Raw genomic sequence first — 21,400 nt, 5'->3', positions numbered from 1 at the left:
CCACTGGGAAATCATACACCGTGGAAAATGGAGGCTGTGATAAATGACGGTGGCTCTGCTGCTGGGTCTCCCTGACCTGGAGGATTTGGCTAGCGTCATAAAACACAAAGCGACAGATTAAGCAGTTTACCAACATCATAAAAATCTCAAGAATAAATTTACTTTAATCAAAAATCCTATATTGTAACTAGGCAGCCCCAGCCTCAAAACTACAGACATTTACGTATAAGCCTGTGTCCATGAGCAAGAGGTTATACTTTCCCTGTAACGTCGGACATGATTATGTTCATACACTTTTACAATTTACATGTCCTAAGAAAAATACCCAGCTCTGGCTGACGGTGCGGGAGAATTTATTTTCACTAGAAAGGGAATGACCCATAACTCATGAATGGCAGCGCTTAAAGTGAGTTATGGAGGTTACTCTCCTGTGAGAGGAAATGGATTGGATTATCCTTCTGCCCAGTTGTATGTTTGGTTATTAGCACACCAGGTTCTTAATTATGTGCAGCTTTGCCTTTTTTCTTTTATAAAATAAATGTGGATAAAGGGAATGTCAGCTGGAAGCATAGAGTGCCTAATTGGGGCTCTGAGATGTAGTCAGAGAGAATAAAAATAGAAACCTTTTTTAAATGATTAAAAGAGAGGAGTCTTAAATGTAATTTAAACACAGTATTCAAATTGATTAGCCCCATAGTTAATTTATTGTGTCTGGCACTGATATTCTGCAAAAACATTTAAAAATTACTCCTTTTATACATTAAAAATTTGCCATCTTGTAGGTTACATCTGCATGAAGATTAAAGAGTTGGTTGTTCTATCATGTAGATTTTATTATATTATATGATAATGCTGCCATTTATTTTAAAGTAAATATAACAAGTTACTACTTTTATTGATAAGAAAATGCAATGTAAAAATATTTGATGATTACAAATATGATTACTGCTTATTACTTTATTTTAGTCATTTACAGAACAAAACATCTAGATCTCTCTCTTTGTAACTTCCAGTGTTACAATCTACAAAGGAATTCAGTTTCTGTTGAGAGTAGGATTCTGATTATTGAGTAAAAATATTTTATTTAAAATTTCAATTGGTTCTGTATTTCTTGGACAGGGAGGGAGGAGTTTCAGCTGTGCTTCTAAGATCTTCCAGAAAGAATTTTTTACCTCTAAAATCAAGGACTTTCCTCAAAACTGCAGTCAGAGGACAGAACATTAGCCTCAAGCTGGTGAATAGGATGGATTTTCTCCCTAAACATCCCTTCTGCTCTCTAGTTTGAATTATCAATAAAATGGTTTGGCTTATCTCTGAAAATAACCTTGTTGACAACACAAATATGGATTTAAACATGCTACCTCCACATTAAGATTTAAGAAGCCCCCAGTAAATGTCAGGGGGTGTCAGTGTGTTTGCTGTGATACTTGGTTATTATTAGTGTTTAACTGCAATTCCCCACCAGCGCCATTCTGCCAGCACCACCATAAATTTTAATGTGATCATGTGCTCTTCTCTTTCCATATCCAGTGAATTCTGCAAGATCATAATATTCTATATGAACCCTAGCTGAACCTTAGTGTGATATGAAGAAAGAACAAGATTTCAAGCAATGATAGTTGTTCATCATTTTATAGCTTTTTTTAACTGGACACTGAGCAGCATGGTTCCTTGAATAATATTACCCTAAACTAAATTCACTCATTCAATTAATCTTTATTGATATCCTACAGGATGCAGGGCATGGCCCAAAGTGCTAATGAGTACATTTATGGGATAGTAAAGAATACTGACTCTTAAAGAAATCTTTTTTTTCCCCTTGGAAAATCTGTCAGAGCTCATACATCATTTATAAAACCGAAAAAAATGTCTCTGCAACCTTGGCACCACTACATGCCTTTTATTTTACAGAACACAAACAAAAGCAGAGTCATTTCCTATATCTAGTCTACATCGTGAATTTAAGAAATATGTCCATCATCTTTCATCATGTATTTATAGTTATAATTTATTTATTACGTATGTGCATCATGGAATATTTGTTCTATAAACTCCTATTAGTAAAGACAATTTATATGATGATCACTGATCTGCAGGTTTTCTTCCTCATTTTAACCACAAATAGTAACTGTTACTACGTACTGTATTTGTCGGAGGAATTCAAAGTATTTGGGAAATTTTAACTACCTAATTATCTCTTTAAAAGCAAAGAATAACATTGAAGCTTTCAAATTTATAAATGTGATATTTCAGACCAGAGGCATGGAACAAATTAATAAGTCATTAACAGGGTTCCCAGTGAACAAAATGCTCATCATTTTATATCATTTGCCTGTCCTACAGAGTAGTTTTTTTTTTTTTGTAATATCTAAAGGAACAAAATCGCTTTGTTACCTAGACATGAACCTGAATACTTTCGCAAAACACAATGCTGAGTCAGTAGGTTTATTTTCCACCCATGAAGTGATTTTAGGGTTAAAGGTTAGGAAGCTGGGGCATATATTTATAATTTGCTCGTCCTGTTGTACGTGGTACCAAAATTTGTTCAGCAGTGACACAGAACTATGCATCTCCCCATTCCCAGAGACAATGGGCTTGGAAAAATACACAATCACAGATTTAAGGTCACACGGAGAACACTATTATTCACGTTAACAGTATGGTATGCAAGGTGGCAGTCATGAAACAGGCCCATTCTGATGGGAGAGGCTCTTTTCCGACAGACTGGTTTTGTTGCTATCTCTTTTAGGAAAAACATTTATTTTGTGGTGGCAGTGCTAGAAGAAGCACTTTCAAGGAAGGTTGGTAAGGTTTTTTTTCTCCTCTTTTCTGGAAACCAGCTGGGAAACTTTGCCTTGGAGCGCCATCTAGAGGAAGCCTCAGCACACACACGCTGTGCTTTCTTAGCTTTATGACATTAACCAGGCTGTATCCAATGGTTGGTATATAGTGAATTTCTTTTCTTTCTTTCTTTTTTCCCCCCCTAGATTAATAGAGAATTTTGGTTCTAACACAACCCACAGAGAATTTTGGTTCTAACACAACCCACAGACAGGAAATATGAGATCCCTGGAATGGAAATTTAATCACTGATAAGATCAAAACATTGAAAGGCTTTCAGAGTCTTCAGGAGTGCCCAAAACATGAGTGCCCATTGGTGGAAAGAAATAGGGCATCATTTTACCATAGGCCAAGGTCACATTCCAGAGATGAGAATTGATGAGTGAGTTAAATTTATTTTTAGCTACACTGATTGAGTAGTCTTTGTTACTTCTGTAATTATTTTCTTAATTAAAAATTTCTGATTAACCAGATTGACCCAAGTCAAGTTTGGAGAAGATAACTTACTCTAGAGAAAAACAAATGTTGACACTTTTAACCGACTGTAACCCTTGGTTAAGTTCAACAAAATTTAATGAGCAGAAAATACTATATTTTCCAGATGTGGCTACTCAATACAATGTGAAAGAAACCAAAATAACGTTGTATTCTTTCTGAAGTCATGTTTTTGTTTTGTGATCTCCTCCACCCACCCTCCTTAGAGAAATTTAACAATGAAGTCTCCGCTTTCTGTGTTAGCATGAATGCAAAAAAAACAAAACCTAAGCCTTCTCCAACAATGCTGCTCTTCAACGTTGCTACGTTGCTGAGCATACTTGCAAAAACAATTGCACCCTGGAAATAATCTGACGATATGAGCATCCCCATTGTGGTGACATAGTTTAAGAATTCTATTTTCTTCAATTTCTTGGAAAGGATCAAAATTGCCCATATAATGGAAGTACCCACTGCAGAAAACTGGGTATATATTTCCTTTTGCTCCTAAGTGTCCACCGTTTGACCCTGGTGCTCTTGCCGGTTTCCCCTATTCCAACTATTTTAAGGCTTGTCATAAAAATCTGTCTCTGTCTTCTTTGACATTTCTTTTTTTTTTTTTTTTTTTTTTTTTTTTTTTTTTTTTTTTTTTTTTTTTTTTTTTTTTTTTCTTTTTTTATTTTTTATTATACTTTAAGTTCTAGGGTACATGTGCATGACGTTTATATCATGTATAACTCCCCAATGCAATCCCTCCCTCCTCCCCCCTCCCCATGATAGGCCCCAGTGTGTGATGTTCCCCTTCCCGAGTCCAAGTGATCTCATTGTTCAGTTCCCACCTATGAGTGAGAACATGCGGTGTTTGGTTTTCTCTTCTTGTGATAGTTTGCTAAGAATGATGGTTTCCAGCTGCATCCATGTCCCTACAAAGGACGCAAACTCATCCTTTTTGATGGCTGCATAGTATTCCATGGTGTATATGTGCCACATTTTCTTAATCCAGTCTGTCACAGATGGACATTTGGGTTGATTCCAAGTCTTTGCTATTGTGAATAGTGCCGCAATAAACAAACGTGTGCATGTGTCTTTGTAGTAGAGTAATTTATAATCCTTTGGGTATATACCCAGTAGTGGGATGGCTGGGTCATATGGTACATCTAGTTCTAGATCCTTGAGGAATCGCCATACTGTTTTCCATAATGGTTGAACTAGTTTACAATCCCACCAACAGTGTAAAAGTGTTCCTATTTCTCCACATCCTCTCCAACACCTGTTGTTTCCTGACTTCTTAATGATTGCCATTCTAACTGGTGTGAGATGGTATCTCATTGTGGTTTTGATTTGCATTTCTCTGATGGCCAGTGATGATGAGCATTTTTTCATGTGTCTGTTGGCTGTATGGATGTCTTCTTTTGAGAAATGTCTGTTCATATCCTTTCCCCACTTTTTGATGGGGTTGTTTGCTTTTTCTTGTATATTTGTTTGAGTTCTTTGTAGATTCTGGATATTAGCCCTTTGTCAGATGAGTAGGTTGCAAAAATTTTTTCCCATTCTGTAGGTTGCCTGTTCACTCTGATGGTAGTTTCTTTGGCTGTGCAAAAGCTCTTTAGTTTAATTAGATCCCATGTGTCATTTTTGCTTTTGCTGCCGTTGCTTTTGGTGTTTTAGACATGAAGTCCTTGCCCATGCCTATGTCCTGAATGGTACTACCTAGATTTTCTTCTAGGGTTTTTATGGTATTAGGTCTAACATTTAAGTCTCTAATCCATCTTGAATTAATTTTCGTATAAGGGGTAAGGAAGGATCCAGTTTCAGCTTTCTACTTATGGCTAGCCAATTTTCCCAGCACCATTTATTAAATAGGGAATCCTTTCCCCATTTCTTGTTTCTCTCAGGTTTGTCAAAGATCAGATGGCTGTAGATGTGTGGTATTATTTCTGAGGACTCTGTTCTGTTCCATTGGTCTATATCTCTGTTGTGGTACCAGTACCATGCTGTTTTGGTTACTGTAGCCTTGTAGTATAGTTTGAAGTCAGGTAGCGTGACGCCTCCAGCTTTGTCCTTTTGACTTAGGATTGTCTTGGCAATGCGGGCTCTTTTTTTGGTTCCATATGAACTTTAAAGCCGTTTTTTTTTCCAATTCTGTGAAGAAAGTCATTGGTAGCTTGATGGGGATGGCATTGAATCTATAAATCACCTTGGGCAGTATGGCCATTTTCACGATATTGATTCTTCCTATCCATGAGCATGGTATGTTCTTCCATTTGTTTGTGTCCTCTTTGATTTCACTGAGCAGTGGTTTGTAGTTCTCCTTGAAGAGGTCCTTTACATCCCTTGTAAGCTGGATTCCTAGGTATTTGATTCTCTTTGAAGCAATTGTGAATGGAAGTTGATTCCTGATTTGGCTCTCTGCTTGTCTGTTACTGGTGTATAAGAATGCTTGTGATTTTTGCACATTAATTTTGTATCCTGAGACTTTGCTGAAGTTGCTTATCAGCTTAAGCAGATTTTGGGCTGAGACAATGGGGTTTTCTAAATATACAATCATGTCATCTGCAAACAGGGACAATTTGACTTCTTCTTTTCCTAACTGGATACCCTTGATTTCTTTCTCTTGCCTGATTGCCCTAGCCAGAACTTCCAACACTATGTTGAATAGGAGTGGTGAGAGAGGGCATCCCTGTCTTGTGCCAGTTTTCAAAGGGAATTTTTCCAGTTTTTGCCCATTCAGTATGATATTAGCTGTGGGTTTGTCATAAATAGCTCTTATTATTTTGAGGTACGTTCCATCAATACCAATTTATTGAGCGTTTTTAGCATAAAGGGCTGTTGAATTTTGTCAAAAGCCTTTTCTGCATCTATTGAGATAATCATGTGGTTCTTGTCTTTGGTTCTGTTTATATGCTGGATTACGTTTATTGATTTGCGAATGTTGAACCAGCCTTGCATCCCAGGGATGAAGCCCACTTGATCATGGTGGATAAGCTTTTTGATGTGCTGCTGAATCCGGTTTGCCAGTATTTATTGAGGATTTTTGCATCGATGTTCATCAGGGATATTGGTCTAAAATTCTCTCTTTTTGTTGTGTCTCTGCCAGGCTTTGTATCAGGATGATGTTGGCCTCATAAAAGAGTTAGGGAGGATTCCCTCTTTTTCTATTGATTGAAATAGTTTCAGAAGGAATGGTACCAGCTCCACCTTGTACCTCTGGTAGAATTCAGCTGTGAATCCATCTGGTCCTGGACTTTTTTTGGTGGGTAGGCTATTAATTGTTGCCTCAATTTCAGAGCCTGCTATTGGTCTATTCAGGGATTCAACTTCTTCCTGGTTTAGTCTTGGGAGAGTGTAAGTGTCCAGGAAATTATCCATTTCTTCTAGATTTTCTAGTTGATTTGCGTAGAGGTGTTTTATAGTTCTCTGATGGTAGTTTGTATTTCTGTGGGGTCGGTGGTGATATCCCCTTTATCATTTTTTATTGCGTCTATTTGATTCCTCTCTCTTTTCTTCTTTATTAGTCTAGCTAGCGGTCTGTCAATTTGTTGATCTTTTCAAAAAACCAACTCCTGGATTCATTGATTTTTTGGAGGGTTTTTTGTGTCTCTATCTCCTTCAGTTCTGCTCTGATCTTAGTTATTTCTTGCCTTCTGCTAGCTTTTGAATGTGTTTGCTCTTGCCTCTCTAGTTCTTTTATTGTGATGTTAGAGTGTCCATTTTAGATCTCTCCTGCTTTCTCTTGTGGGCATTTAGTGCTATAAATTTCCCTCTACACACTGCTTTAAATGTGTCCCAGAGATTCTGGTATGTTGTATCTTTGTTCTCATTGGTTTCAAAGAACATCTTTATTTCTGCTTTCATTTCGTTATGTACCCAGTAGTCATTCAGGAGCAGGTTGTTCAGTTTCCATGTAGTTGAGCGGTTTGATTGAGTTTCTTAGTCCTGAGTTCTAGTTTGATTGCACTGTGGTCTGAGAGACAGTTTGTTATAATTTCTGTTCTTGTACATTTGCTGAGGAGTGCTTTACTTCCAATTATGTGGTCAATTTTGGAATAAGTGCGATGTGGTGCTGAGAAGAATGTATATTCTGTTGATTTGGGGTGGAGAGTTCTATAGATGTCTATTAGGTCTGCTTGGTGCAGAGATGAGTTCAATTCCTGGGTATCCTTGTTCACTTTCTGTCTCGTTGATCTGTCTAATGTTGACAGTGGAGTGTTGAAGTCTCCCATTATTATTGTATGGGAGTCTAAGTCTCTTTGTAGGTCTCTAAGGACTTGCTTTATGAATCTGGGTGCTCCTGTATTGGGTGCATATATTTTAGGAGAGTTAGCTCTTCCTGTTGAATTGATCCCTTTACCATGATGTAATGGCCTTCTTTGTCTCTTTTGATCTTTGATGGTTTAAAGTCTGTTTTATCAGAGACTAGGATTGCAACCCCTGCTTTTTTTTTGTTCTCCATTTGCTTGGTAGATCTTCCTCCATCCCTTTATTTTGAGCCTATGTATGTCTCTGCATGTGAGATGGGTCTCCTGAATACAGCAGACTGATGGGTCTTGACTCTTGATCCAGTTTGCCAGTCTGTGTCTTTTAATTGGAGCATTTAGTCCATTGACATTTAAGGTTAATATTGTTATGTGTGAACTTGATCCTGTCATTATGATATTAACTGGTTATTTTGCTCGTTAGTTGATGCAGTTTCTTCCTAGCCTCGATGGTCTTTACATTTTGGCATGTTTTGCAATGGCTGGTACCGCTTGTTCCTTTCCATGTTTAGGGCTTCCTTCAGGGTCTCTTGTAAGGCAGGCCTGGTGGTGACAAAATCTCTAAGCATTTGCTTATCTGTAAAGGATTTTATTTCTCCTTCACTGATGAAGCTTAGTTTGGCTGGATATGAAATTCTGGGTTGAAAATTCTTTTCTTTAAGAACGTTGAATATTGGCCCCCACTCTCTTCTGGCTTGTAGAGTTTCTGCCGAGAGGTCTGCTGTTATTCTGATGGGCTTCCCTTTGTGGGTAACCCTACCTTTCTCTCTGGCTGCCCTTAAGATTTTTTCCTTCATTTCAACTTTGGTGAATCTGGCAATTATGTGTCTTGGAGTTGCTCTTCTGGAGGAGTATCTTTGTGGCGTTCTCTGTATTTCCTGAATTTGAATGTTGGCCTGCCCTACTAGGTTGGGGAAGTTCTCCTGGATGATATCCTGCAGAGTGTTTTCCAACTTGGTTCCATTTTCCCCCTCACTTTCAGGCACCCCAATCAGACGTAGATTTGGTCTTTTTACATAATCCCATACTTCTTGCAGGCTTTGTTCATTCTTTTTCTTTCTTTCTTTTTTTTTCTTTTGGTTTCTCTTCTCGCTTCATTTCATTCATTTGATCCTCAATCGCTGATACTCTTTCTTCCAGTTGATCGAGTCGGTTACTGAAGCTTGTGCATTTGTCACGTATTTCTCGTGTCATGGTTTCATCTCTGTCATTTCGTTTATGATCTTCTCTGCATTAATTAATCTAGCTGTCAATTCTTCCACTTTTTTTCAAGATTTTTAGTTTCTTTGCGCTGGGTACGTAATTCCTCCTTTAGCTCTGAGAGGTTTGATGGAGTGAAGCCTTCTTCTCTCATCTCGTCAAAGTCATTCTCTGACCAGCTTTGATCCGTTGCTGGCGATGGGCTGCGCTCCTTTGCAGGGGGAGATGCGCTCTTATTTTTTGAATTTCCAGCTTTTTTGCCCTGCTTCTTCCCCATCTTTGTGGTTTTATCTGTCTCTGGACTTTGATGATGGTGACGTACGGATGGGGTTTTGGTATAGGTGTCCTTCCTGTTTGATAGTTTTCCGTCTGACAGTCAGAAGGACTGTCTGTTGGTCTGTTGGAGATTGCTTGAGGTCCACTCCAGACCCTGTTTGCCTGGGTATCAGCAGCAGAGGTTGCCGAAGATAGAATATTGCTGAACAGCGAGTGTACCTGTCTGATTCTTTCTTTGGAAGTTTCCTCTCAGGGGTGACGCCACCCTGTGAGGTGTGGGGTGTCAGACTGCCCCCAGTGGGGGATGTCTCCCAGCTAGGCTACTCAGGGGTCAGGGACCCACCTGAGCAGGCAGTCTGTCCGTTTTCGGATCTCAACCTCCGCGTTAGGAGATCCGCGGCACTCCCAAAGCTGTCAGACAGAGTCGTTCGCGTCTGCACCGCTCCTGCTCTTTCCCTAATGGGCTGCAGCTGTGCGCTGTCCGCAGCGGTAGAGTCTACAGAGACAGGCAGGCTTCCTTGAGCTGCTGTGAGCTCCACCCAGTTCGAGCTTCCCAGCGGCTTTGTTTACCTACTTAAGCCTCAGCAATGGCGGGCGCCCCTCCCCCAGCCTCGCTGCTGCCTTGCGGATAGATCGCCGCAGATGGCTGTGTTAGCAGTGAGGGAGGCTCCGTGGGCGTGGGACCCTCCCGGCCAGGTGTGGGATATATTCTCCTGGTGTGCCTGTTTCCTTAAAGCGCAGTATTGGGGTGGGAGTTACCCGATTTTCCAGGTGTTGTGTTCTCAGTTCCCCTGGCTAGGAAAAAGGATCCCTTCCCCCTTGCGCTTCCAGGTGAGGCGATGCCTCGCCCTGCTTCAGCTCACGCTGGTCAGGCTGCAGCAGCTGACCAGCACCGATTGTCCGGCACTCCCTAGCGAGATGACCCCAGTACCTCAGTTGAAAACGCAGAAATCACCGGTCTTCTGTGTCGCTCGCGCTGGGAGTTGGAGACTGGAGCTGCTCCTATTCGGCCATCTTGCCTACATTCTGTTTTGACATTTCTAACTCAAAAATGTCACAGCCATTTCTTTTCCCTTCATTGAACAGGGTCCCTGCTTACTTATTTTGGCAATTCAGCATAAATCCAGAATAAAGGCGTAAGAAGTTTTTTATTGACTGTCCTCTGTGGGCCAGACACATGAACTCTGTACACAAAAAAATTATACCTTGTTTACTGAGGTATGCTATGGAAAAACAAAATGAAGATTTTTTTTTTCCCAAGCAATGGTTGTCACTTGAGCCATTAAGACTCATGATTCAAAGCATCTTCCTTTCTCACTTGACTGGCTCACTCCTCTGATGGTGGATGCAACAGAAGAATGGAACCAGTCCAGTTTTCCCAGGCCAGTCTGCCTGTTTCTTAAGCAGTCGAGGACCCAAAGCACAAGTCCCTAGTACAAAAGACATTCTGGCCCCATCTTCTATACCCGATGCACATTTCAGCTCATGTCAATTCAACATACATTTTTTGAAAACCCACCAAGTACATGACAGAGGGCAAGGCGCTGGTGCTACCCTCGGTAAATGGTGGTTGAGCAAATAAGTAGATGTTGTTGAAAGAACAAGAAATGGGCCGGGCGCGGTGGCTCAAGCCTGTAATCCCAGCACTTTGGGAGGCCGAGACGGGCGGATCACGAGGTCAGGAGATCGAGACCATCCTGGCGAACACGGTGAAACCCCGTCTCTACTAAAAAATACAAAAAACTAGCCGGGCGATGTGGTGGGCGCCTGTAGTCCCAGCTACTCAGGAGGCTGAGGCAGGAGAATGGCTAAACCGGGAGGCGGAGCTTGCAGTGAGCTGAGATCGGCCACTGCACTCAGCCTGGGCGGCAGAGCGAGACTCCGTCTAAAAAAAAAAAAAAAAAAAAAAAAAAAAGAACAAGAAATGATCTCTTCCCTCAGCAGCTTACTCTATAGGAGAATGACAGATTTGTAACTTAAAATACACAGTAGCAGAAAGATGTGTTGTACTAGATACAGTACAGGGAAAGAAGTCATTATTGATGATTTGGGAGAAAGGGGAAGACTTTTGTAGAAAAACTGGCACTAGATCAATGCCTTAAAGAATGAGTAAAATTTTAATAGGCAGAAAATGAGGCAGAGATTTTTCTCTTTTTTTGAGGAGGAAGCAGAACAGAATCATCTTTGTTCACTTGGACCAAAGGAAAATGCATTTCATTTGGCACTGTGATTTTCTGTTTAAATTTTAGTCTGGCTGCAAAAATATAAGGTATTTGCTTTATGTTGGAAGAATCCAAGACTCACGTTCTCTTTTTTGGTATGGCAATTTGTTTACACACACCCACAGATATGTACGTACATATGTGTGTATATATAACTATGAGACCAAAGAAACCAACATATTTAAGCCAGAAAACATCTTACTTGATGATAGCGTAACAATGTAGTAGAAATTATGCCAAAACAAGCCTTATTTCTTGCCAAAAGAAGTAAATAGAGGATTTGTTTCAATCTTTGCCACAAACATTTGCTTTCGGATTAAATTCCAAGGCTTACCTCTGCCCAGCTGTGTTAGATATCTCCGTGAAACAGACTGGCCCACCATCACTGGGTCAAAACCCGGTGGGACGGAGATTTTAAGGCAAGTAAGCCCTAAACCTGGGGAGCGCGCACTCCTACCCCTCTTTTCCCCTTGGCCTCCCTGGGCATTCTCTCAAATGGGCATCCTCTCAGGATTTCCATATTCCTGTGGGTGATGTTCATACCTCCCTACTGGCTTTCCACCAGCCAAGAGTCATATCCAGTGATCTCTTTGTTCTGTTACTCATCTACATTTCCTCTACAAAAAGATTACTTTAAAAATCTGAGCATTTATTTTGTAAAAGAAACAGTTTACCCAGAAAGAATACTGAAGAGAAGCTCAAGTAATCATTCCAAGGCTACACTGGCTTCAAGGACTCAATGATGTTATAGCTTTCAAGCTGAGAAATTGCTGGCACATATGTACTTTCATAACAAGGGCAGGTAAGTTCCAACATAAAATGATCACATGGTAATTTTTCAGAGAAATGGAAACATAAAGAAGAAGGCCTGCCAGTTCCTGTGAATGAGGAAAGATCTTCCACCATCGCTAAGCACACTTACCGTTAACATCGCGAACATCAGCTGACACACGTTGAAGGCATGTCTCCAGTTGTGGTACAGAACCATCCGATAGTTTTTCCTCACTGTCAAAAGCCACCTACACAGTGTCTGAAATGGGAGGGAGAGGGTGCGTCAGGCAGTTGCAAGTGATTCCAGTGGACCCTTATCTCAAAGGTGCCTTATGTCTGAGTAACCCTCAATGATCAAAGGCCTTCCACAAACATCTCTTCTGGTTCTTACAGTAATCCCATGAGGTGTGCAGGGCGGGGATTATCATCCCCATTTTGTATTTGGGAAACTGGTGGTTCAGAGTGCCTAACACGTTGTCCCAGGTGAACTGCTTGGATCACCCAAGACAGACATCTTACCTCATAGTCAATTTTAAATTTCTGTACCATCCCCAGCTCTATGAACATCCGGAGAGCAGCTGTGATCATGGCATCAACGTCAAGAGAAAAGTCATCAAAATGAATGTCATCGATGGCAAGTTCTGACACCAGAGGGATGTTGGCTGCCTACAAAAGCAAAAGACATAAGTCAAGCCAAGTTCACTAGCTTTTCTAAACCCCCATCCTGCTCTCCTCCCCTGCTTATCAGAAGTGCCACATAAATCAGGCCTGACCTGCACTTACACCCTGATACAGCTAAACTCTGAGCTGTAAATGTCTTTTGTTTCTGAACTGCAAATGCCCCAAGCAAATGAAGGTGGGGGCAGAGGGGCGGGGGGCAGGGGGCAGGAGGGAAACTAATCTGAAGATAAAATACACACACTGGATCTAGTCTGCAGAATTTAGAATATAGCACTGTCAAGTTTATGGAAACCGTGGTCATACAATATATTCTGATGCATATTACAGAGCACTAAATGCAAGAAACATCTGGGCAGCCAGCAGCTGTGAATTTTAATTGATGCTATTCAGGAGGAGATGGGAATACACCACTTTGCCTTGTTTCTTCTATCCTTATATCCTGTAGCTTGCACGTGTTCTTTGTTACACACGTGTTCTGTATATTCATAATGATTGAAAGGATCAGACAGCACATCTCTGGTGGGAAATATGTTGCCTTAATAAAATAGAGATATCTGGAGGTTTAGCATAAGCATATGTTTCACTGAGATCAATTTTGCTGTCTTGTTCAGCTTCATTCTATATAAATACACAACATAATTATAATACTGGTCATACATATTCAAGGTTTTCAAAACACCCATGTTAGGCAACTGTCAATCAGCTGTCCCACAAACGAGCCTAAAAAGGAGAAAAAGAAAATCTTGGGAAATCATTTGTATGGTGATTTCATTGGCTTTACCATATTCTTTGGATCACTCTTGGTAAGGGAGTCACTTTTATATTTTCAGGTTATCAGAGACCATTCTGTATTTATATTCCTATCTATTCACTGAGTTTAAATTACCCTGACAGTAATTTATGCCCTGGAGCTACTTACTTTGGCTAAGAGATTCAATCCAACTCTGGCTGCTCCAAGCATTCCAGAAAACACATCATTAATCCTTCCTTCCCAACTCTATGCTCCTCCATAGGTGGAGCTTAGATTTCCATGTACTTGTAATTAATTCAACCCCGAAACTCTCTACCAGTTGTCTAAGTCTCCTCTCAAAATGTTCATATGCTTTGGGCATTCCATCAGTTTCACGAATAAATCACTCCTGGAACTTCCTGCATTTCTCGAATCTAGACCAACTATCTTCTATGTCTGATATGTAGTTTTCATCGTAGGATACTCCTTCACCGTAATTATAGGGATGTCTTTCTCTCTCTTTTTTGTTTCTCTAGCCCACATCTTTCTCTTTCTTGGTTTCTCTTCTCATTTTGGTGAGACACATCCTCTAACAGATTCCCAAGAAAAGGTGTGAGGCAGATTTGTGAGGCTGTGCAGTCTGAAATGTTTTTGTATTACTGTCACATTTCATTAACAGTTTGTCTAGGTAAGATTTCTAGGTTGGAAATCATTCTATTAGAAGGTTTTTTTTTTTTTTTTTTTTTTTTTTTTTTTTTTGTGTTTTTTTTTTTTTTTGAGGCGGAGTCTCGCTCTGTCGCCCAGGCTGGAGTGCAGTGGCCGGATCTCAGCTCACTGCAAGCTCCGCCTCCGGGTTTACGCCATTCTCCTGCCTCAGCCCCGAGTAGTAGCTGGGACTACAGGCGCCCGCCACCTCGCCGGCTAGTTTTTGTATTTTTAGTAGAGACGGGGTTTCACTGTATTAGCCAGGAGGGTCTCGATCTCCTGACCTCATGATCCGCCCGTCTCGGCTCCCAAGTGCTGGGATTACAGGCTTGAGCCACCGCGCCCGGCCTATTAGAATGTTAAAGGCATTGCTCTTTGAGCTTGCGATGTTACTTTTGAGAAGTCAGAAGCTATTCTGGGCTATTATACTTTGAAAATAACTCCCCCTCCTACCCAGTTTGTGTAGAATTTTTTTGCTTCAAGAGTTCTGAAATGTCATGGAAATGTGCCTTGGTGTGAGTTTATTTTCATTTATTATCCTAGGCACTTTGTAAGTCTTTTTCTTTCTTTCTTTCTTTCCCCCCCAGTGTATCTATTACAGGTTTTTGCGTTGTAGTTACCATGAGGCTTAGCTTTAGCTGTAGTAAACTATTTTAAAGGCTTATCTTTAGCTATAATAAATTATTAAGATGACATCTTAATTCTGATTGCAAAAAAAGAGAGAAAAAAACGACACTTAATTCCATCCTCCACTGCACTTTGATTTTTTGTTGTCACTTTAAATCTTGCTTTATTTATTTATTTATCATACTTTAAGTTCTAGGGTACATGTGCACAACATGTAGGTTTGTCACATATGCATACATGTGCCATATTGGTTTGCTGCACCCATTAACTCATTATTTACATTAGGTATATCTCCTAATGCTATCCCTCCCCCCTCTCCCCACCCCACGACAGACCCTGGTGTGTGATGTTCCCTGCCCTGTGACCAACTGTCATCATTGTTCGATTCCTACCTATGAGTGAGAACATGTGGTGTTTGGTTGTAAGCCCTTTTCTTAATTGGAAAATTATGTCTTTTAATTCTAGAAAAACATTTTAAAATAAGCTCTTTGAAGATTTCTTCCTCTCTTTTATTTTTCTGGAATTCCCTTAACTTGACCTTTGGACTGGTTTGTCTTTCTTTTCTTTTCTTTTCTCTTCTCTTCTTTTTTCTTCTTTCTTCTTTCTTTCTTTCCTTTCTCTTTTCTTTTAGTTTTAATTTTCTTTTTCTTTCATGTTTTTCATTTCTCATATGTTTTATTTCTTTTCCTTTTTGCTCTGTTTTCTAGGAAATTTCTTCTTACTGTTGAGATTTTAATACCACGGTTTTCATTCTAAGAACTCTTCTTTTGTCGCCTGGATATTCCTTTTTATATATTTTTAATAGCACCCTAATTTTATTTCAGAGATACAATATTTTCTCTTACCTGCCTGAGGATGTGAATGACAATTCTATTTGTCATTTTCTTCTCCTTTTATAATTTGCTTCACTCTCTGTACTTTGTTTTAGTCTCTTTTTTAAAATTGTGGTACAAATACTGTACTGTGTACAGTACAGTATTGTTAACTATATGCCCATTGTCATACAACAGATCTCTAGAACTTTTTCATGTTGCATGGCTGTAACTCCATACCTATTAAACAACTCCCCATTTCCTCCTCCTCCCAGCTGCTGGCAACCACCATTCTTTCTGTTTCTATGAGTTTGATTACTCTACCTCATACAAGTAGAATCATGCAATATTTGTCTTTTTTTGTCATTGGCTTATTTGACTTAGCATAATGTCCTCAAAGTTTATCCATGTTAAAGCATATGACAGGTTTTCTTTTTTCTTAAACTGAATAATATTCCATTGTATGCATACAGCACATCTTTGTCCTATTCATCAATCAATGATTTCATCTTTTTCTGCATCAGCCAACTTTCAATAAATTATTTAATACATTAGAGGCTTTAGGAATATTAGAGGTTTTCCTTAGCGGCCTGGTAATCTTTAGTTTTCCACTCCTGTGTAAAAGTGGGGCTCTAAAAGTTTCTATTGGAGCTTCTGGGGGCTTCTCTGTAGGGGGAATGTGTCTGACCTGGGGAAACCACCAAATGTCAGCATCTTTGTGTCTTTACTCTTTAGCTACTCAGAATCCCCAGAGAAGAGTCTTCTAGCTGGAGCCTAGTGGGGAAGCAGGTTGGAGGAGGAGTCTCAGCATTGGTCTCCTGTTCGTTCAGTCCTCCTGTTTTCACCCTGCACACCCACCCTCACGCTCTGCACTGACAATTCCCTAACTCGAAGACCCACGATTATACTCTCTCCAGACGACAAGCCTCTAGTCTTTATGGAGTAGGGAGTAGAACAAAGGATCTGGGGCTCTAACTGCTTTTTCCTGTTTATAAGCCCATCTTCATTTGCACTTTCAAAGGTACTTAATTAGTCAATTCCTGAGCTATTTGTGGGGAGGAGTCTATGGTATAAATCTGCTTGCCTCTCAGCTTTTCCTAATGCTAGGTTATTTTGGCTGTCTTGAGTTTGCTAAATTACTTCCTATTCATCCATCTGTTTTCCAGTGTCCAAAATTTTGTCACTGTTAAGTCCCTTCCCAATTTCTTTGGCTTTGAGAATTTATGCATTAAAAAAAAAACAAAAAACCTTTATTTTTGTTTTATTAGTGCATGGGGAGACAACAAAAGAAAATGGGTGTAGTTGATCTATCATCTTTATCCAAAAATCAATGAAGTTATCTTTAGTAAACGATACCTAGAATGGTCAGCTTGGAGAACTCAGAGGGAAGCCAGCCTTTAGTCTGTAGGCCCTTTGTTTCTATGTGCACAGGCCTGGCTGCAGGCATGTAGATCTCTTTCTCTTATTCTGTGCCCCTGTGGGTTCACTTTTGCCGGTGAACTCACTTATTAGGCTGTAATAATCTTAGAGGCAGATGCCATGTTTTTTTTTTTCCTTAGGGAAGCTCCAGAACAATTCTTTACTCCTATCATGTGTTTGAGGGTTTGTAAATAGAGAATACCAAGATCTCAGAAATATCTGTGCTTGCTGTAATTTGTTCCAACTCAAAATCAAATGTTAGTGAAAAAACACTTTTCAAGAGATAGAGGTCCCGTCCCAAAAGACACAAATCTTTCTGGTCTCAGGAGAGAAGTTTGGTTCTGAATTGGCAAAGGAGGCTGAACCTTGTTACAGTTTGTTACCAAAGAAGCAGAAATGGTGATAGAGGCAGCGCTGCTCCACTCCAAGTGGCCCGTCTTGTAGATTATTAATAGTGTATTCCCTGATACCATTATAAATCCTCTACCTTTCAAAGGCACTAAATTCACTTAATTATCTTAAAAATTAAAGAATATAGGAATTTTTTTCATTATGAAATGTTAATGGAAAGGAAATAAGAACATTAGGTTGAAAATGTAAAATGACCTCTGGTTCACCAAGACCCATCCTTATTGACCTTGTCTTTTTTCCCCTAATAGGTTGATTGATCCGTGGTTAAATCATACCAGTCTGTAGATCACGCTGAGCCCTGCCATAAACCCTTGCTGGCACGTGTAGATGAAAGAAAGTTCTAAGCCTTTCAGGAATGACCATTTTCAGCTATTTTGAGAAGTCTGGGTAGTTTTCATCCCCACATTTCTGGGTTAAAGAGCAGGTTCTGGAGAAAACTATGAAGAGTAACAGGCAGTATGTATCTTGAGCAGACAAGCATAGAGATCTGGTCTGCAAAAGATTTGGGAATAGCCTTCCATTGACAAATTCCTTGTTATAGAGACACAGTGCTCCCCGTTGCTTCCAGTAAACAGAAAATGAGATTGCATCTTCCAAACCTATAATTACTCTAGCCATAAGATATTAACAAAACAAATCAAAGTCAATTTCTCCAAGTGTCAGTCTTCAACTTTTAAATATTTATAAGATGTCATATCCCTAAATCAAAGAGGAGTGCCACAATCCAAAATAACTGCTGAATTAATAGCCAGGAAATAACATTTGGATAAAAGAACCATTTACTTTACTGCAGCAATAAATGAAAACACAGAATTATGAGTCCTGGAGCTAATTTGAATAATGTTCAAGAAGTGAGACTCTAGCTGGCTGGAAGTACCTGATATCCTTTGACCATTCTTCTTCTTTGTTTGGGTCTTAATAGTTAAGTGGTTATCAAAGGGAGTCATAAAACTGCCTCCTCTAAAATTGAAAAGGTAGCTTTACGAAGAGGCCATAAAATGTTAAAATACAATCCTGGATCCCTTGACACATGAATATTACATTTTGTGATGCTCAGAAAATGGGAAGAAACAACAAAGTGGGTGGTAGTCCAGCCTCGGCAATTCAAAGGAAAATTGACTTGTTGCTAATTCCAGCCTACTCACTGTCTTAATCCTCTGGACAAAAGCCCTAGTCAGGGGCTTTACGATTCTGGGATTAATGGAGACAGGAGGTTGAGCTATGGTGATGTGGAAGGGACAGTAAAGTTCTTTCTTTTGCCAATATAATTATAGCCCTTATTATGTGCCAGATACTATTTTAGTATTATACTTTGCATATACTCACCCATTTGATGTTCATAAGAACCCTAAAAGCTTGGGAATAGTTTTAATTCCATGTTATGATGAGGCAACTGAAATAGATAATGCATAAGTTGGTCAAATTTGCACAGTGTGATTGGCAGAGGCAGATTTGAACCTGGGGAGCTTTGTGCTAGAGATTGGCTCCTAACCATCACATTGCCTCTCAAAATGGGCCTATGCCAGGCAAGGGTCCCCCTTTCTGTATTATGCAAACTAACTTGGGTGCATCATGGCTGGCGTTTGGGATTTATATCCAGATGACTAGCTTTTCAATCCGTTTTTTATTATGAGCAGCCTGGACCCACGTGAGGGACAATGTTTCTGTCTTTACTTATATAAAACTCACTTGGGAAAGTTTCTAAATTCACAACTGACTTTGGAATGAACCCAAATTGTTACTTTGTGTTGATTACAGCTAACCCAGAATCAACTCAAATACTCCCAAGATGATGCTGAAAAAATAACTTGTCTTCTGGGGGAGCAAACAATGAGGAGGTGACAAAGGAGGAGATAAATGGTATTAGCAGAGCAGCAATGTTATGAAAAAGTAAGCGTTTTTGCTTGATCCCAGGAGTTTGAGGCTGCAATACACTGTGATCACACCTGTGAATAGCCACTGCATACACTCCAGCCTGGGCAACATAGTGAAACCCCATCTCTTAAAAAAAAGTAGGATTTAAATTCTTCTGGCAATTGTTTTCTCTTTATGTCATTCATTAAATTTGCCTTGTAGTTGCCTAGAACACTCTTCATGACAGATACGGGCTCTCATCCTACCTTTAACACTTACTTGGCTGAGTGGCAGTGGGCAAGAAACTGAAGTAAGCCTCAGATTGAGCATTCTTTGTACAAACAATCACAAAATTGTGTTGCATGGCTGTTGTGAGGAGTGAATGAAATAATGCACACAGAACCTAGCCCAGTGCTTGGAAATAGGAAGTACTAAATAACGGTGCTGGCATGCTGGCGCTTGACATTGGTGTGTTGTTGTTATGCTCATTATGATTTTTATACTGATAGCAGCCCCATAGAAGGATAGGGTGAGTGGAGAAGATTTGGTACCTAGACTCTGAAGAGCCAAGCTCTATCCTCTGCCCCGGGAGACCTCCCAGTGTAATCCATTTTAATTCAGTACACATGTATTGTGCACCTAACTGTATGCCAGGCACTGGCATATGCTGTGGTTATGTTTGTAAAATCAGCATGGTCCCTGAGCTCGCAGCCTGTCAGAGGATACAGAGAAACAAACAGGCAATTACAGAACAGTATGGGTTAGGAGCTGCGATGGGGGAAACACGGGACACCACAGGAACCCCTGGGAGAGTTTAGTGAAATACATTCGGCTTCACGTTCCTGCCTTAATTCCAAACTGTCATTAAACCTCAGCTTTATAAAGTACATCTAGTAATTTAAACAGTTAAAAAATAGTTACTATGATCAAAAATGTTTAAAGGTTATACAGCATGTATCAAAACCTAAGAAAAGCTGTGGACTCCATACCTGAGATGCTCACTGCCTACTCAAGAAGAAAGAATAAACAATGATTCGTGGTAAAACAAAACAAAACAAAACAAAACCAGAGGCATAAAGTTCAGAGGCAACAACAGGAGTGAGCGTATGAGATGCCAAGAAGCACAAAGGAGGAGGACCACCTGATGTTGGCATTGGAGGGTGAATACAAGTTCACTAGGAGAGTAAGTAAGGAAACATGGCGGAGAACAGCACTGCCGAAAAGAGTTTCAGTCTCCCCTGAAGATGGTGCAACACCAGGAGGCACAGACAGAGGGCTCCATTGTTAACAAAAACAAACAAACAAACAAAACAAAAACAGTGCTTGGTCACAGAGATCCAAGACTTCCTCTAAGAGGCTTGGACCCCTTGGCTGCCTGAACAACTGTAAAACTTGAGTTCATCCAAGTAAAGGGCACCCGCTTTGCCAAGCTCCAGTGGCCTCGGACCACAGTGCAGGCGCCTGGCTTGCATGTGACTCCAGGGCTGACTTCTGTTCACTGTCCATGCCAGGGTGACTCCCTCGACCCCTGGCAGTGACCAGTCTCCATTCTCTACGGTCAAACCTCCCAGAACTTCCCCTTTGAAGCTCTGGTCCCAATTTTAGTTGCGGCAGGTAACAAATGTGTGGGCCCTTTTCGTATGGGAAAGCATTGTCAGTGTTTCCTTTTCCCTTTCTTTGCTGCACTCAACAGCAAACCCTTTCTTTCCTCTACTGGGAAAATTTGAAGACAAGACCAAGCAACTCTCTGTGTCCTCCAGGGGAAAGGAATTTGTTTTCGGTTGAGTGGGATTCTGGGTCTAATGGGCCGTCAGTTATCTGTTTTGAAAGAACCAGGGGAAAAGAGAGAGCACTCTAGAGCCAGAAGGAATGACGGACTTGCTCCTGGGGGAGATAAGTAAGAGAGGAAGGGCCAGGCGTGGTGGCTTATGCCCGTAATCCCAGCACTTTGGGAGGCCGAGGCAGGTGGATCACCTGAGGTCAGGAGTTTGAGACCAGCCTGGACAACATGGTGAAACTCCGTCTCTACTGAAAATACAGAACTTAGTACAAAAATTAGCCGGGTGTGGTGGTGGGCACCCGTAATCCCAGCTACTCAGGAGGCTGAGGCAGGAGAATTGC

At 40.5% G+C, this 21,400-nt stretch overlaps 1 protein-coding gene across 2 annotated transcripts in view; it reads right to left on the bottom strand.

Moving 5' to 3' along the window:
* The window catches only part of PDE11A (phosphodiesterase 11A), a 490,924-nt gene that overhangs the window by 103,430 nt on the left and 366,094 nt on the right, over nucleotides 1-21,400 (bottom strand). For both annotated transcript variants that reach the window (XM_033231025.1, XM_033231026.1), the window contains 2 exons: nucleotides 12,560-12,706; nucleotides 12,192-12,299 (listed from right to left, as the gene is read on the bottom strand). In XM_033231025.1, the coding sequence (XP_033086916.1) occupies nucleotides 12,192-12,299; nucleotides 12,560-12,706 (255 nt within the window). The remainder of the gene's footprint in view (nucleotides 1-12,191; nucleotides 12,300-12,559; nucleotides 12,707-21,400) is intronic.

This window comes from Trachypithecus francoisi, unplaced genomic scaffold (assembly GCF_009764315.1).
Source record: "Trachypithecus francoisi isolate TF-2019V2 unplaced genomic scaffold, Tfra_2.0 Lachesis_group13, whole genome shotgun sequence".
Classification (NCBI taxonomy): domain Eukaryota; kingdom Metazoa; phylum Chordata; class Mammalia; order Primates; family Cercopithecidae; genus Trachypithecus; species Trachypithecus francoisi.
Note: the sequence above shows the minus strand (reverse complement) of the source record. Positions and strands in the feature narration are given on the sequence as shown.